General features: G+C 44.7%; 1 protein-coding gene across 1 annotated transcript in view; it reads right to left on the minus strand.

Moving 5' to 3' along the window:
- Positions 1-419: 419 nt before the first annotated feature.
- LOC310773080 (galanin receptor type 1-like) overlaps positions 420-17,966 on the minus strand; it is a gene marked incomplete at both ends in the record, with an annotated part of 32,479 nt that continues 14,932 nt past the window's right edge. Inside the window, one exon of the mRNA XM_083632999.1 lies at positions 420-767. Coding sequence (XP_083489125.1) covers positions 420-767 — 348 coding nt within the window. The remainder of the gene's footprint in view (positions 768-17,966) is intronic.

Below are 17,966 nucleotides of genomic sequence, written 5' to 3' on the forward strand. Positions count from 1 at the left end.
GCTTTACAACACATGCCTACATTCACCCATTCATACACCAATGGCGGCAAGCTACCACGCAGGGTGGTGGCACCACCATCGGTGCACCCGTTCTGGGTTTGTGACCTGCCAATCACGCCCAAAACATAATATTTTCTATCGTCTATTTTACTCTAAACGGGCGAGTTATAAAGGTTCGTCCCCCGTACAGTTGTTATGAAAGGTGAAATTAGCCATATAGACCAAAACCGTGTTTGGAACCAGGCTGTAAACATGCTTATTCTTGTTGTAAAGGCAGTAACATGTAACATGGGGCGAACGGGGGACGACTCCCCTTTGGAGCCAGCCTCCAGTCAAGGAACTACAGCTTTCAGTATAGTACTTCCTCTGTCCAAGCCCAAACTTGCCACCTTCATAAGACGCACTGATCCCATTAATCTCTAATGGGAGACGACTGTTTGCTGTTCGCACCCCCGACTCCTGGTGGATTGCGTGGTGCAGGTGTGGTTCTCCGTGCGGATGCGTGGCGCCTGCAACTCGGGCGCCGGCCGGGTCAGGCGGCACGTGAAGAGCTGCCGGCAGGCCTGGCGGAAGTTGTGGGACAGGAATGCGTAGAGCACGGGGTTGAGGCAGGAGTTGCCGTAGGACAGGCAGTGGGAGACGATGCGGAAGGCGAAGGAGACATCGTTCAGCGGGAAGTGGCCGAACTCCACCCACATGGCGATGATGTGGTATGGCATCCAGCACACCAGGAAGGCCGTCACCACCAGGAGCACCGTCTGGGTCGTCTGTCAGCACACAGAACAAGCAAATAGCAAAATAGAAGAACAAGCAAAATAGTAAATGTTGTCCCCCATCATTGATCTACTTGCACCCTTGGGTCAGTGATTGTAGCCCCTTTTACAACTGTACAGTCCCAGTTATACGATTGTTAGGAAAGCCCGCAATTAAAAGCAGCGGTCAAGATAACAATAATAAGCTAGTAGTTTAGAATGTTGAAACAATCATAGTCTACCAGCCAACACAATCTCTGTGATTATTTCAATGCATGTGGCATGGCCATGTGGCTGTTAATGGTGTGCATATATCTGAGCCTATTAGACTCGAGCTTTCCCTCATGCAGTCTGTCAATGAAGTCTCACAACCTCGAGATATTGCGGTTTGCACTCGCCGACTTTACGCATATGAGCGGGGAACATAGGACCCTTTTTCGGGAGCGGGGAACATAGGACCCGGGGAACATATAACCCTTTTTAGCAGGAGAGGGGAACATAGAACCCGGGGAACATAGGTACGCTCCCGGGCAGATCCCGTGTGTAATCACTGTGGCAGCTGCTGGTAACGAGGAATCGCGTTCAGGTGTGTGCACCGTCACTGATAGGTTAGTCATTCTTTTGGACACAGTCCTAGGAATCCTCAGTAGGAATCCTACGCAAGGTTTGATAGATGAGACCCGTGGCCAAGACAGGGTAAAATGGCAGCTTAAAACAAGCAAGAACAAGAATAAAGCAGACAGACAACTAGTAATAAAACACAATGTAAAAACAACAATAAAGCAAACAGCCGGTAAACATAGTTACCAAGGCCAAGAGACTCATTCTGAGGGAGTGGAAGTCTCCCTCTACACCTTCTTTTCAGCTGTGGCTGACGGACATGATCTCGGTTATACGTATGGAGAGGCTCCGGTTTTTGAGGACAAATTCTCTTGGGAAGTTCTTGGTTATCTGGGACCTGTTTCTGGCCTATTTGGATGAGGTTAATAGCGGTACGTGACTCGCATAACTGACTTCTCATGGACCCTTTGCGTGGGATCCCACGCACATCCCTTGCAGGCACATGGGGACCTTACGTGACTGGTAGTGCCAAGCTGTAGTATTGGAATGTGAACTATGTTTGTTTGTTTTTTCTTTCTCTGTCTGAGCCTTTTGTTGTTTCTGTTTTACGTTTTGAAAATTGCAAAATAAAATATATATATAAAAAAAAAATCATACTTGGACCAGTAGCAATAACATGTACTTTTCTAAAACAAAGTTTACAAAGTGCTCCACAGTCGAGACAAACAGAAGACATAAACAGGGTTATACAAGAAAAGCACAGTAAAGGACAGTGGCAAATACAGGAGAAAGAAGCATCAATGTATAATGTAAAAGCAGGTCTATAGAAATATGTCATAAGAAGTCATTTAAAAGATAACATTGACTCTGCCAGCCTGATTTTCTGGCTCATACTTCAAGGAGGTCAATCATTGATTGCCCTTAAAAAGTATTAAAATAATAGCCATTTGAGAGGTATTAAATTTGGTAGCTATTTTGCTGATGGTGTTAAATGAGCATATAATATCGTCCATATCAATCGCAGACCCCTGAATTGAATCGAAATTGTATCATGGCAGACTTTGTGATGCAGCAATATATTGTTGTCCAAAGAATCTATATTGGGGGATGACCCCCGTTTTCACTCTCCCTGTTCCCGAAATAACTTTAAATTCCTTTGGGGGATGTCCTATCTCTTACAGCACCGACGCCCTCTCTCATAAGCAAGAGGAGCATCACATCATGGAGCGCCATACTCAAACTGTCTATTCTGATTCAATAAAGTTTGTTAAAATTATATTAAGAGTCTCTCATGATTGAAATAATATTGTATCGTGATGAACCTTGTTAGTGATTTACACCTATATCGCTGATGTGACGAAAGTGCCTTTGAGGTCTTGAAAGTCTTAAAAAATGTCATAAAAGGTATTGAATTTAACTTTGGGATTCCTGCATATACCCTGTATTATTACTGTAATTGTTGTCATTGTTTGGTTTTACTGTTTGGTTGTTGGTTTGCAGATCTGTTTGTTACATTGTGTTTTATCTGTTAACAAATGGAAAATTACAATAAAATTTAAACATAAACATAGTTACCAAGCGTAAAACAGAGATATCAATACAGTACATCGACAGTGAATAAACATTGACAAAACAATAAGACAAAGCTGGTTAAAAACAAGTACAGCACGCTTTACCGGTAACCATGTCCTTTATTCTAAGTTTAAATGAGTTTAAAGAAATAAGAGACTCCAGTTTAAAAGAGGTCTGAAGGTCGTTCCATGACCAAGGACCATAGTAGTGCAGACTTGCTCTTCCTACCTCTTTCTTAACAAGCAGCACTTTGAATTGGAGCCATCTGTGAGACCTGAGATTTAATCCGGTGGACAGGCTTAAGTAGTTGGGAAGGAGACCAGACAAGATTATTTTAAAAACAAGGATGTACCAATGTTCTGGCCTTCTAAGTGCAAGTGAGGTCCAGCCAACCAAACTGTACAGGGTGCAGTGATGAGTCCTGAAGCTACTGTTGGTGATGTACCTCAGGGCTGAATGATACAGGGGATCAAGCTTGGACAAGGTGGACTGAGATGAAAACCTGTATATGGTATCACCGTAGTCAAGTTGGCAGAGGAAGAGAGCAGAGACGAGACGTTTTCTGGATGTGAGAGAAAAGCAGGATTTCAGTCTATACAAGCACCCGAGTACATTCTGTGCAGTGAATTGCAAACATTCAACTGTAGGAAAAATAAGAAACATACTTTTTTCTTTTAGGGCGTATTTAATTCTTAGTGAAAGAATTTATATTCAAATTGAGCAGTTATTTTTCTATACTTATATTATTACTTACATCAGATACCTCCACCTTATCCACAGTGGCGGCAGCTTCAGTCTGGAGTCTGGAAAAGGTGTCGGCTCGCTCCTCATCAGACAAGAAAGGCAGGGCCTTGAACCGAGCATCCACTGCTGATGCTACATGCAGCATGTCCTTCACGTTCACATATCTTAGAGAGATTTCACAAATTTAAATCACTTTTATATCATCACAGGAGGATAATACATGTTATATACACAGTAACACAAACACAACACACACACACACACACACACACACACACACACACACACACACACACACACACACACACACACACACACACACACACACACACACACACTAATCTCAAGTGCAGGGGTTACAAATTAGCCTGCTACAAACCCAGTGTCTTTATGTAAAAACTTCAAATTGGTGTAAATTAGAGGAGCAGAAGATGTATATAGTATACACATCTTCTAATATTTAACATATACCATTAAATATTAGCTTAATATTTTCTATTCTATTTTTGATTGTGCTATTTTATAGTCATTTACATTCCTGATTCCTTTGCATGAGAGTAGTTATTTAAATCCCCCCCCCCAGATTAATAAAGTTGTCAGATTTTTGTATTTTATATTTAAAAAAAAATCTCAATCCATGTTTCTGCCAACAATGACTCAATCAGGACACACACACGCACACGCACACGCACACGCACACACACACACACACACACACACACACACACACACACACACCTGTAAGCATAGCATACCTTGTGCTCAAGTAGTCCTTCATAGCAGTCTTTTGAAGTCCTTAACAACTGTGTAGTCTTCGGGGTCGCTGGTCATCTCCTCCAGCAGCTGAGCGTGCAGAGGTGCAATGACTGACAGAGTTGGGGATTTGTCATCTGACATGGCTTTTGTGGCTGTCGTCATTGGCTTCAGAGCTCTCACGAAATCTTCTGCCAGCGTTACAGTATGTCTTCCTCTGACAGGGTGCAGATATCCCTTTCATTTCTGCGGACTTCAGGTGAGAGCAGAGCTGCCCGAGACTGCTGGTTGCTGTTCCAAAAAGCGTTTGAGCATCTCCAGCGCACTGTTCCACCGGGTCACCACGTCAAGAGTGAGCTTGTGCGCTTTCAGCTACAGTAACATCTGCTTTTCTTTGAGCATGTGGCTGGCTGTTGTACTGCGGTGAAAGAACGATGGGATGCGCCTCACTCTGCCAAGCAGGCGTGCGATGGCTGGAAGTTGGAGACCTGCTTGTGAGGCTAAATTTAGGACGTGAGCGAAGCACGGACGTGCGTCAGCGCCAAAATCTCCACCGCATGGACCATATTTGCAGCGTTGTCCGTTACCATGGGTGGATCTTTGCTTGTCAGCCCCCACTCTTGTATCGCCTCCGTCAACAATTCAGCTAGATGAATGGCCTTGTGGCTAGTATAAACTTCAGTGGTCTGTAGGACAGGAGAAATGAGGCTCCCACTTGTTGTTTATATAGTGTGAGGTAACACAGGTCACAGGTGATGCCGACCCTCTCTGCTGTCTGCAGCTTCGTTTTGATGCTTTCTTTCACAGATTTATACATGCATGGGATTATGTCTTCAGTCAGACGTTTGCGTTCAGGAGCCTCTTGAAGCCTTCATTTTCCACGGTGGAATACGGGCGTATATCCTTGCATACGAAAGTTGCGATAGCCTCGATTATTTTCTTGGCACGTGGAGAATTGGCTGGTAATTCTAATGAATCCTTCAGTTTCTTTTGTTTAAATCCAGGCTGCTTGTCTTCAGATAGCATATCTGGGTGATGTCTCATCATGTGGTTTCTGAGATTTGTGGTATTTCCGCAATACTTCACTTCTATTTCGCAACACTTGCAAATCGCTTTGCTTTTGTCAAGCTCGTTTCTGTCTTTACATTTTTTGAAACCGAAATGGTTCCAGATATCTGCCTTTAGTGAGGCCGGCGCATATATATTCTTCAGAGGAGCTTCACCCGCATCCGCCATGTTGCATGTTTTGGGTTTGACTTCTTCACAGAGAGAGATCGCCTTGCGCATGCACGAAGAGCGAGAGGCTGGTGCCGCGTTAGAGGGATACTCCACTTTTTCGGGAGTTTAGCTCATTTGCCACATACCGCCCACATAACCAAGATACACCATGCCTTTACCGGCACTGTCCGCGCAGTTTACAGTGAGCTACAGTCGTGAAGTTAGTTAGTATCGGCATAGAATTTTCCAAATTTGCCCTTCCGAATTTAGCATTTTCCGATTAAGACACCTGGGTTATTCCAGTATTATTCAGGTTTTAGGAGGATTCTTTGATGATGTATACAGCACATTCGGGATATGCGTATCATGGTTTTTACCGCAGTTTGCGACGCATGTTGCCTGTTTGTGGTTAACTGATGTGTGCTAGAATGCTCTAGAAGAGGCAATATATCATATAGCCTAATCCATCATCTCTGGCCTGCAAAAAGAAAAGCCGACATTTCTGATCGGGAGGAGATGAGAAACATTGATTTAAAGAGAGAGACATATAAAGAGAGAGTCGTGCAGACCTGCACCAAAATGTAACTAGAAAAGTGCACTCGGTGGAGTGCAGATCCCCCCCAAGCTGACCCATAGACCATGTGTGTGACGAGACATCACCTGAATGCAATGTGTTAGTGAGTGTTGTCATACTGTAAATCATTTATTGTTTATTGCTTTTATTTTAGTGTTTTGTTTATGTATTCATGATGGGTTTATTGTATGTGTTGTAACCATGTATTTATGTGTTTTTGTCAAGATTTTTATTGTGCGTTTGTGTTAGAATAATTGTTGTTTAGTTTTTTTGATTAGGGGATGCGGTTACGCGTAGAAGAGTGGGATTGGGGTCTCTCAAGGGTAGTCTGACTGAGTGTATGCCTGTGTATATGCTTTCATAACAATGGGCCAAATAACCAGTCTGTATTTATGTATTACTAGTGCAGTGCCCGTTCCCCCAAAGCACAACCCCGTGGGCACTCCACCCCCCGCACACATACTGCACTCCGTCAGGTCCCCCCTAAAGCACACTCCCCAAGTTTGAAGTCGATCCAACAAACGGTTCTCGAGATACGCGAAGGACAGACATAGTGAAAGTCCTGGAATTATTGTATAAAGAAGATATATATAGTGCAGTGCCCCTTCCCCCCTTTCAACACCCTGTGGGCGTCCCCTCCCCCCTGAACTCCCGTCAGTGCATTCCCCAAGTTTGAAGTCAATCCAACAAACGGTTCTCGAGATCCGCGAAGGACAGATATACAGAAGTCGATGGGACAGACAGTCCTGGAGGTACCTGAAAGCTGTGGTGTTATCGTTGAATTGCACAAAGTTTACCACTGAAATATCTGGGGTTCCCAGCAACGCACCCGCAAAGTTTGAAGTCGATCGACCATGGTTTTATGCTTCTATGTTTTTATGATTTTATGGTTCTATGCTTTTATTTATTTTATTATTTTACATGATAGTGCAATAAGGGTCAGTGTAATATGGGCGGGTGCAATTTTTCTTGCCTAAACAGGCACAGCTTGTTCCACCCGGGTTCTGTGCAAGTCTTTGTTTAAACGCCACTGTTGTCTTGCTGTTATGTTGTTGTTTTCTTTTGTTGGTATATGTTACTGCCGATGGATATGCTGAAATGCACTTGTTGCCCAAGACAAATTTCCCCTCGGGGGCAATAAAGTTTATCTGATCTGATCTGATCGGATGAATGGTTCTCGAGATACAGTAAACCGCTTTTTGTGTTGCCAATAGGTGGCACTATGACTATGCATAAGTCCAAATTGCATGAAATGTGGCACCGCACTCCATCCAGGTCCAAGCAGCGCACTCCCGAAGTTTGAAGTCAATCGGACGAATGTTTCTCGAGATAAACCACTTTTTGTGTTGCCAGTAGGTGGCGCAATGCCGAATTGCATGGAATTCAGCTCCCTGGTTCTCGAGATACACGAAGGCCAAGCTAGAGGAGAGGAGGAACACAGGAACACACAGACAGACGTGGCCAAAAACATGATCTCCTGGCAGAGATAAGAGATAATAACGTAGGCTACTAGCCTACTTTTTATGAAAGACTTGGATGTGCAACGCCAAACTTTCCAGCATCAAGCTCCTGAAATGGACAAAGTGATGCTGGTAAGAATAGTGCTGCTCTGTTTGTTCTCAACAGAAAAACTCTGCCTACCTGCTGCATCTCTCTCTCTCTCTCCCCGCCTCCCCTCCCTCACGTGTCGCGGAGGGCGAGCTATGGCTGCATGTAAACGGGAATATTAGTGGATTATTCGTTTAGTCTGAATATTGTCATTTTCCGGGGGGAAATAGCGGAATATTGTGTGCATGTGAACGTTGTCATTTCATCAATTGAAACAAAATTTTCACATGCTGACGGTCAAACACTGTATGACTTGTGTACGAGAGCGCGACTGGTTTACAACCATCGATCTGACAGCAGAGATGGGAAAAGTACCCACATTCTGTACTTAAGTAGAAGTACAGTTACTTGTGTAAAAGTAGAAGTACCGATTCAACTATTTACTCAAGTAAAAGTAAAAAAAAAAGTACAGGCTATGAAATGTACTCAAAGAGTAAAAGTAAAAAGTATTTTTACCGGATGTTTCTGTACAAAGCTAACTGAACCTCATTTCATATTAATAATATAATTTGAAGAGTATTGAACTTAAAACATCCCCTACAAACATGTTTTTATAGATCTTAAAACTCTACTTTGCTTAATAATGTGTCATGTGGTTTTTCCACAAAAACAGTCAAACTATCCCATTAAAATCCTTAAAATGACATCTATTCCTCCCTCATTAATATTTCCAGGATATATGAATATACAAATAGTTAATCACAAAAGTTTAACTGGGGCTCTATCTTGGTACAGGCGCTATCCGCTTTGTGCGCTTTGCACACCTGTTTGCACCTGCCTTATACTATTGTCTCTGCACGACGATAGCAGTCTGCCATGCGCAAGTGTCCAGGTGTTACGCCAAGTTTTGCACCCCCACCTCACGGGAGCATATTGTAATGATTTATACAGAAACGTAACTGTTGATATGATATAATTGATGATGATATAATTGTTTGGGTAGATGTGACCTCCCTGTGTTTAAGTTAAAACAGCCCCAAAATGGTTACATGCCGCCATTCCGACGTGCTGCCAATCTGACGTTCCGCCCCTCAGAAATATCGGCACTCAGAAATATTGCCACTCAGAAATCCCACCACTCCGATTTTCATAAGGTCCGCCACTCCGAACTTGATTTAACTTCCAGTTGACGTTCAGGCAGCTGAACCTCGTTCAGACCTCTCTCAGATGCTGCTAAATGGGTTGCCTCGAATCCTCGAAATGATTGTGGAGCCCAACAAAATTAAAATAAAGACGTGTTGTATGTTGTTGGTGCTCCCTCTAACCCCACAATGTGCAAGATAGTAATAGGCTATGTGTCTCTATAGGCGGGTGCACAACGCACACACCCTGCTTTTAGAGAGCAGCGCAGTGAGCGCACACACATGCTGACACGCCCGCGGGAACATAGCCTAATTCGGTTGTCCCTCCATGCGCCCTGCAGCTGTGTAAAATGTCAATAACGAAAAAAATAATATCCTAACGAAAATACAAGTCTAATCAAGTAAATAGCCTTCAGAAAGCATCAGTAAAAGCCCTGTTCTAATACTGCTGCGCTGCTGAGACGCACAGTGTGCGACTGAAATGTCTGCACTTTTCTGCCATATTCCACAATATCCAAACTTCGGAATGGCGGATCCTTTAGAAAAAAGAGGAAGGGCCGACATTTCGAATAATGAAGGGAGGAATTTTCGTAATGGTGGGACCTATGAAAAAAAGGTGAAGGACCGCCAGTCCGAATAATGGAAGTTAACGTTCGGAGTGGCAGGGTTTCGGAAAGGCAGACAGTTACCCCCCAAAATATGGTGGTGATGCAATTAAAAACGAGGGAGCATAACTCACAACAACGGGTGCAAACGCAGATTAGAGGCGTGCCAAATCATTTCTGCACGGCGCAAAGGGGATTTGGGCGGTGTTAACCACCAGAATTATTCACAGGTGTGGCCTGGCAATGCCTGGGCGTTACAATCAAACCAGATTCCCGTCTTGCAGTCCCTGTACAGTTTGCGTGAGGTATGCTGTAATTCTCCCCATGCGTAATTTGGATAGGTGTAGGCCTATTGACGGCATATATTATCCCCATCTCATAACGACACCATCACATCATATATACCTGTTAAAAACATCTGAGTTTTGCTGCAATTCAGGTTATTTTGTTGATTGGGTTGGGACAATGCAAACATGTTTGCAGCGGGTAAACGGCGGAGACAAAAGAAAAGATTGGAGGATTTACAGTGGACTCGTAACGACTCGTGCCGAGGACAGAGATGGAGAGAGCTTGTGACAGATCGGCTGTGGTGCCAACAACCCTCCGGGTTATGGGATATCAGTAGATGAATAGCCTATTGCAAGTAGGCTACAATGTACAAGTTTTCTCAATTAATTTACCATAAGCGCTCCGTGTGATACATGTTTCTCAGTGAATTATAGATGATCACCTCACCGAATAATCTGCGGGTTGCCCAATTTTAGCAGCAGAATTGGAAGAATTGAGGAGCTTCACCCGCATCCGCCATGTTGCATGTTTTGGGTTTGACTTCTTCACAGAGAGAGATCGCCTTGCGCATGCACGAAGAGCGAGAGGCTGGTGCCGCGTTAGAGGGATACTCCACTTTTTCGGGAGTTTAGCTCATTTGCCACATACCGCCCACATAACCAAGATACACCATGCCTTTACCGGCACTGTCCGCGCAGTTTACAGTGAGCTACAGTCGTGAAGTTAGTTAGTATCGGCATAGAATTTTCCAAATTTGCCCTTCCGAATTTAGCATTTTCCGATTAAGACACCTGGGTTATTCCAGTATTATTCAGGTTTTAGGAGGATTCTTTGATGATGTATACAGCACATTCGGGATATGCGTATCATGGTTTTTACCGCAGTTTGCGACGCATGTTGCCTGTTTGTGGTTAACTGATGTGTGCTAGAATGCTCTAGAAGAGGCAATATATCATATAGCCTAATCCATCATCTCTGGCCTGCAAAAAGAAAAGCCGACATTTCTGATCGGGAGGAGATGAGAAACATTGATTTAAAGAGAGAGACATATAAAGAGAGAGTCGTGCAGACCTGCACCAAAATGTAACTAGAAAAGTGCACTCGGTGGAGTGCAGATCCCCCCCAAGCTGACCCATAGACCATGTGTGTGACGAGACATCACCTGAATGCAATGTGTTAGTGAGTGTTGTCATACTGTAAATCATTTATTGTTTATTGCTTTTATTTTAGTGTTTTGTTTATGTATTCATGATGGGTTTATTGTATGTGTTGTAACCATGTATTTATGTGTTTTTGTCAAGATTTTTATTGTGCGTTTGTGTTAGAATAATTGTTGTTTAGTTTTTTTGATTAGGGGATGCGGTTACGCGTAGAAGAGTGGGATTGGGGTCTCTCAAGGGTAGTCTGACTGAGTGTATGCCTGTGTATATGCTTTCATAACAATGGGCCAAATAACCAGTCTGTATTTATGTATTACTAGTGCAGTGCCCGTTCCCCCAAAGCACAACCCCGTGGGCACTCCACCCCCCGCACACATACTGCACTCCGTCAGGTCCCCCCTAAAGCACACTCCCCAAGTTTGAAGTCGATCCAACAAACGGTTCTCGAGATACGCGAAGGACAGACATAGTGAAAGTCCTGGAATTATTGTATAAAGAAGATATATATAGTGCAGTGCCCCTTCCCCCCTTTCAACACCCTGTGGGCGTCCCCTCCCCCCTGAACTCCCGTCAGTGCATTCCCCAAGTTTGAAGTCAATCCAACAAACGGTTCTCGAGATCCGCGAAGGACAGATATACAGAAGTCGATGGGACAGACAGTCCTGGAGGTACCTGAAAGCTGTGGTGTTATCGTTGAATTGCACAAAGTTTACCACTGAAATATCTGGGGTTCCCAGCAACGCACCCGCAAAGTTTGAAGTCGATCGACCATGGTTTTATGCTTCTATGTTTTTATGATTTTATGGTTCTATGCTTTTATTTATTTTATTATTTTACATGATAGTGCAATAAGGGTCAGTGTAATATGGGCGGGTGCAATTTTTCTTGCCTAAACAGGCACAGCTTGTTCCACCCGGGTTCTGTGCAAGTCTTTGTTTAAACGCCACTGTTGTCTTGCTGTTATGTTGTTGTTTTCTTTTGTTGGTATATGTTACTGCCGATGGATATGCTGAAATGCACTTGTTGCCCAAGACAAATTTCCCCTCGGGGGCAATAAAGTTTATCTGATCTGATCTGATCGGATGAATGGTTCTCGAGATACAGTAAACCGCTTTTTGTGTTGCCAATAGGTGGCACTATGACTATGCATAAGTCCAAATTGCATGAAATGTGGCACCGCACTCCATCCAGGTCCAAGCAGCGCACTCCCGAAGTTTGAAGTCAATCGGACGAATGTTTCTCGAGATAAACCACTTTTTGTGTTGCCAGTAGGTGGCGCAATGCCGAATTGCATGGAATTCAGCTCCCTGGTTCTCGAGATACACGAAGGCCAAGCTAGAGGAGAGGAGGAACACAGGAACACACAGACAGACGTGGCCAAAAACATGATCTCCTGGCAGAGATAAGAGATAATAACGTAGGCTACTAGCCTACTTTTTATGAAAGACTTGGATGTGCAACGCCAAACTTTCCAGCATCAAGCTCCTGAAATGGACAAAGTGATGCTGGTAAGAATAGTGCTGCTCTGTTTGTTCTCAACAGAAAAACTCTGCCTACCTGCTGCATCTCTCTCTCTCTCTCCCTGCCTCCCCTCCCTCACGTGTCGCGGAGGGCGAGCTATGGCTGCATGTAAACGGGAATATTAGTGGATTATTCGTTTAGTCTGAATATTGTCATTTTCCGGGGGGAAATAGCGGAATATTGTGTGCATGTGAACGTTGTCATTTCATCAATTGAAACAAAATTTTCACATGCTGACGGTCAAACACTGTATGACTTGTGTACGAGAGCGCGACTGGTTTACAACCATCGATCTGACAGCAGAGATGGGAAAAGTACCCACATTCTGTACTTAAGTAGAAGTACAGTTACTTGTGTAAAAGTAGAAGTACCGATTCAACTATTTACTCAAGTAAAAGTAAAAAAAAAAGTACAGGCTATGAAATGTACTCAAAGAGTAAAAGTAAAAAGTATTTTTACCGGATGTTTCTGTACAAAGCTAACTGAACCTCATTTCATATTAATAATATAATTTGAAGAGTATTGAACTTAAAACATCCCCTACAAACATGTTTTTATAGATCTTAAAACTCTACTTTGCTTAATAATGTGTCATGTGGTTTTTCCACAAAAACAGTCAAACTATCCCATTAAAATCCTTAAAATGACATCTATTCCTCCCTCATTAATATTTCCAGGATATATGAATATACAAATAGTTAATCACAAAAGTTTAACTGGGGCTCTATCTTGGTACAGGCGCTATCCGCTTTGTGCGCTTTGCACACCTGTTTGCACCTGCCTTATACTATTGTCTCTGCACGACGATAGCAGTCTGCCATGCGCAAGTGTCCAGGTGTTACGCCAAGTTTTGCACCCCCACCTCACGGGAGCATATTGTAATGATTTATACAGAAACGTAACTGTTGATATGATATAATTGATGATGATATAATTGTTTGGGTAGATGTGACCTCCCTGTGTTTAAGTTAAAACAGCCCCAAAATGGTTACATGCCGCCATTCCGACGTGCTGCCAATCTGACGTTCCGCCCCTCAGAAATATCGGCACTCAGAAATATTGCCACTCAGAAATCCCACCACTCCGATTTTCATAAGGTCCGCCACTCCGAACTTGATTTAACTTCCAGTTGACGTTCAGGCAGCTGAACCTCGTTCAGACCTCTCTCAGATGCTGCTAAATGGGTTGCCTCGAATCCTCGAAATGATTGTGGAGCCCAACAAAATTAAAATAAAGACGTGTTGTATGTTGTTGGTGCTCCCTCTAACCCCACAATGTGCAAGATAGTAATAGGCTATGTGTCTCTATAGGCGGGTGCACAACGCACACACCCTGCTTTTAGAGAGCAGCGCAGTGAGCGCACACACATGCTGACACGCCCGCGGGAACATAGCCTAATTCGGTTGTCCCTCCATGCGCCCTGCAGCTGTGTAAAATGTCAATAACGAAAAAAATAATATCCTAACGAAAATACAAGTCTAATCAAGTAAATAGCCTTCAGAAAGCATCAGTAAAAGCCCTGTTCTAATACTGCTGCGCTGCTGAGACGCACAGTGTGCGACTGAAATGTCTGCACTTTTCTGCCATATTCCACAATATCCAAACTTCGGAATGGCGGATCCTTTAGAAAAAAGAGGAAGGGCCGACATTTCGAATAATGAAGGGAGGAATTTTCGTAATGGTGGGACCTATGAAAAAAAGGTGAAGGACCGCCAGTCCGAATAATGGAAGTTAACGTTCGGAGTGGCAGGGTTTCGGAAAGGCAGACAGTTACCCCCCAAAATATGGTGGTGATGCAATTAAAAACGAGGGAGCATAACTCACAACAACGGGTGCAAACGCAGATTAGAGGCGTGCCAAATCATTTCTGCACGGCGCAAAGGGGATTTGGGCGGTGTTAACCACCAGAATTATTCACAGGTGTGGCCTGGCAATGCCTGGGCGTTACAATCAAACCAGATTCCCGTCTTGCAGTCCCTGTACAGTTTGCGTGAGGTATGCTGTAATTCTCCCCATGCGTAATTTGGATAGGTGTAGGCCTATTGACGGCATATATTATCCCCATCTCATAACGACACCATCACATCATATATACCTGTTAAAAACATCTGAGTTTTGCTGCAATTCAGGTTATTTTGTTGATTGGGTTGGGACAATGCAAACATGTTTGCAGCGGGTAAACGGCGGAGACAAAAGAAAAGATTGGAGGATTTACAGTGGACTCGTAACGACTCGTGCCGAGGACAGAGATGGAGAGAGCTTGTGACAGATCGGCTGTGGTGCCAACAACCCTCCGGGTTATGGGATATCAGTAGATGAATAGCCTATTGCAAGTAGGCTACAATGTACAAGTTTTCTCAATTAATTTACCATAAGCGCTCCGTGTGATACATGTTTCTCAGTGAATTATAGATGATCACCTCACCGAATAATCTGCGGGTTGCCCAATTTTAGCAGCAGAATTGGATGTCCTGGGGTGGCACGTCCATGCGTAATGACGTTTCTGCGCTGCGCAGTGCAGAGATTATGGTGCGATCAAGCGCAGCGAGTGTTTTAGCACCTGGAGCGCAGCTAAGAGGTTCTGTTCAAAGCTCTTAGCGCAAAGTAATCGCTGCTGACGATAGGATAATGCCATCTATCCCCACATTTTAGCGCTGAAACGCCTGCTTTGGCATGGCATTTGGGCAGTGGTGGCCCAATGGTTAGAGAAGCGAGCTTGTGACCGGAAGGTCGTCGGTTCAATCCCCGGGACCGGCAGGATAAATCTGGGTGGGGAAAGTGAAAAGGCAGCGCTTGCCCCTCCCTCATTACCACCACTGAGGTGCCCTTGAGCAAGGCCCTTAACCCCAACTGCTCCAGTGGAGCTGATCAGTGGCCAACAGATCAGACTGTGGTTGTACTGGTCAGCTTCCAGGTATGAATGTGTGTGTGAATGTTAACAGGGCACTCCTGAAAAAGAGAGGATTGCTCTCAGTGAGACTCCCCTTGTATAAATAAAGGTAAAAAAAAAAAAAAAAATGTGGCACGCCTATGCCCAGTACAATTATAACAGGCATGCGCTTGTGCCTGCCCCCAATTTGCATTGCACGCGGCGTTAAACGAGCACAAACGCTAAATTACCGATTTTGCGAAGATAGGGCCCAAGGTGCCTCCTACTTTATTGAAGCCTCTGGAGCACACTGAGATTCAAAAACACAAGACAAGATGTAACTATCCTTTGTGCAAGAACTATACCCTGTGCTGCTTGTCCTGTGTTTTTTTCTCTCGTGTCTGATTAGACAACTATTAGGTCATGTACCAGACGCAGAAAAGCTACAGGTGGTTACATGCTGCCACTCCGACGTGCTGCCACTCCGACGTTCTGCCACTCAGAAATATCAGCACTCAGAAATATTGCCACTCCGAAATCCCACCACTCCGATTTCCATAAGGTCCGCCACTCCGAACTTGATTTGACTGTCTGTGGCGTGTCAGTGGAGCTAACCTCTCCCAGCCCCCACGCCAAACCTAACCTCCCCCAGACCCTAACCCAAAACCTAACCTCTCCCACCCCCACGCCTAAACCTAAGGTCGGCATTATAAATTTGTGCCATATTACACAATATCCAAACTTCGGAATGGCGGCTCCTTTAGAAAAACGAGGAAGGGCCGACATTTCGAATAATGAAGGGAGGAATTTTCGTAATGGTGGGACCTATGAAAAAAAGGTGAACGACCGCCAGTCCGAATAATGGAAGTTAACGTTCGGAGTGGCAGGGCTTCGGAAAGGCAGACAGTTACCGCTACGGTTAAGTACAGTAACAAAGTATTTGTACTTCGTTACTTCCCATCTCTGTCTGACAGATGCATACTTGTATATCCCCATTTGTCAGAGACACCGCAAATTCCTGAGCTTCGCTTTCAATGGAATCTCCTACCAGTACAACGGTCTCCCTTTCAGTTATTCCCTGGCCCCCCACACTTTTACCAAGTGCATGGAGGTGGCCCTGGCCCCCCTACGGAGGAGAGGAATCATAATCTTGTTTTATCTAGACGATCTGATTCTCATGTGCCAGTCAGAGGGGTTGGGGAGGGACATTCTGTCCCAAGCAGTAGGGAGGAGATGGAACCCCCCCTCCCTACACATAAATTGTCTGGAGCGGTTGTCAGTGTTCAAGGTTTGAAACACTTCGCTCCCCGGTTGTCAGGTCTTCATGCTCTGGTCAGTACAGACAATATGACCGCAGCAGCATATATCAACCGCCAGGGGGGGACACACTCCTCCAAGCTCTTGGCGATAGCAAGGGACCTGTTGACTCACAGGGACACTTGCTCTCCCTCAGGGCTCTCTTCATCCCAGGGTGGAAAATCATGGTGCAGACTTAATGTCATGCGGCGGTCCTTCTCATGGCAAGTGGATGTTAAGCCCCGCTCTAGTGCAAGGCTTATGGAACAGCTTCAGAAAGGCAGAGGTGGACCTTTTTGCTGACAAGAAAATGCACAGTGCCCACTTTCGTTTTCCATTGGGAACCATGACGCACTCGTGCGTTCTGGTGACACTAGGATTATGGATAAGCCCTCCTGGATCTGTGACAGGAGGTGGGGAATCAAAGGAACAGGAGGGAAGGCATACAGGAGAGCCTTGGGGCAAGGGTGGTGAGAGAACGCGTCCACCCCCAGGGGCGATTGTCCCGTGGGTTTAGGGAAAACCAAAGCTCCCTTGGCACGAGGATGTGCTGTCACAGCTGGATGGCACTATTCTTCAGTAGGGATGGGACTCGAGGACCCGGGTCCAAATTTCTCAAAACCCGAAAATCAATAACGTCCGACTTTATCGATACTGTTATCGAGTAGCGGCCGCTGGTCCATTAATTCACCCCCGCCAGTATTTCCCCTCTGTGATCTGTGTGCTGAATTCGCTGTCAAGCGCCCTGTGTCACTGACTCAAGCCTGTGCTGCCGTGCCGTGCAGACGTCAGTGACTGTCTAAGACTAAGTAATAAAACTTTTAATTCGATTAAGATTTGAATCACGTGCATCACGCGTGACGCGACACGCCCCCTGTTCACTGCTCATTTGTTCATTCATTTCATTTGGTTGCGAACTTGCGTGACAGACCAGTCGAGACAGGAGGAAGCGACAGGATGGCTGAACGTGTTAAACGATCAAAAGCTTGGCTACACTTCACCAAAGTGAAAGACAAACCTGAAGCCAAATGCCAAATATGTGACAAGGTGATTGCTTGTAAGGGTGGAAACACATCCTCCATGAACAAGCACCTTAGCCTTTGCCATCTAATCATAGCAAAATGCAGTACCTTTGACTGTCTTCGCAAGGAGACCCCGTCTGCTCCAATCACATCATCATCATCATCCACCCAAGGTATGCATTGTCCATGGACGCCACGGAAGTCCCGTTTGTTGACATAATCCACTTGATAAAATAATCCCAAAATATGCGGTCCCAGGCAGTGATGAAAGTTCCTTGTGCCATGCTCCTGCTCTGTGACATGTCATGACATTTGACATGTACTGTTGTCCGACCATATTA

The sequence above is a fragment of the Poromitra crassiceps genome (genome assembly GCF_964638095.1).
Source record: "Poromitra crassiceps genome assembly, chromosome: 1".
Taxonomy (NCBI): Eukaryota; Metazoa; Chordata; class Actinopteri; order Beryciformes; family Melamphaidae; genus Poromitra; species Poromitra crassiceps.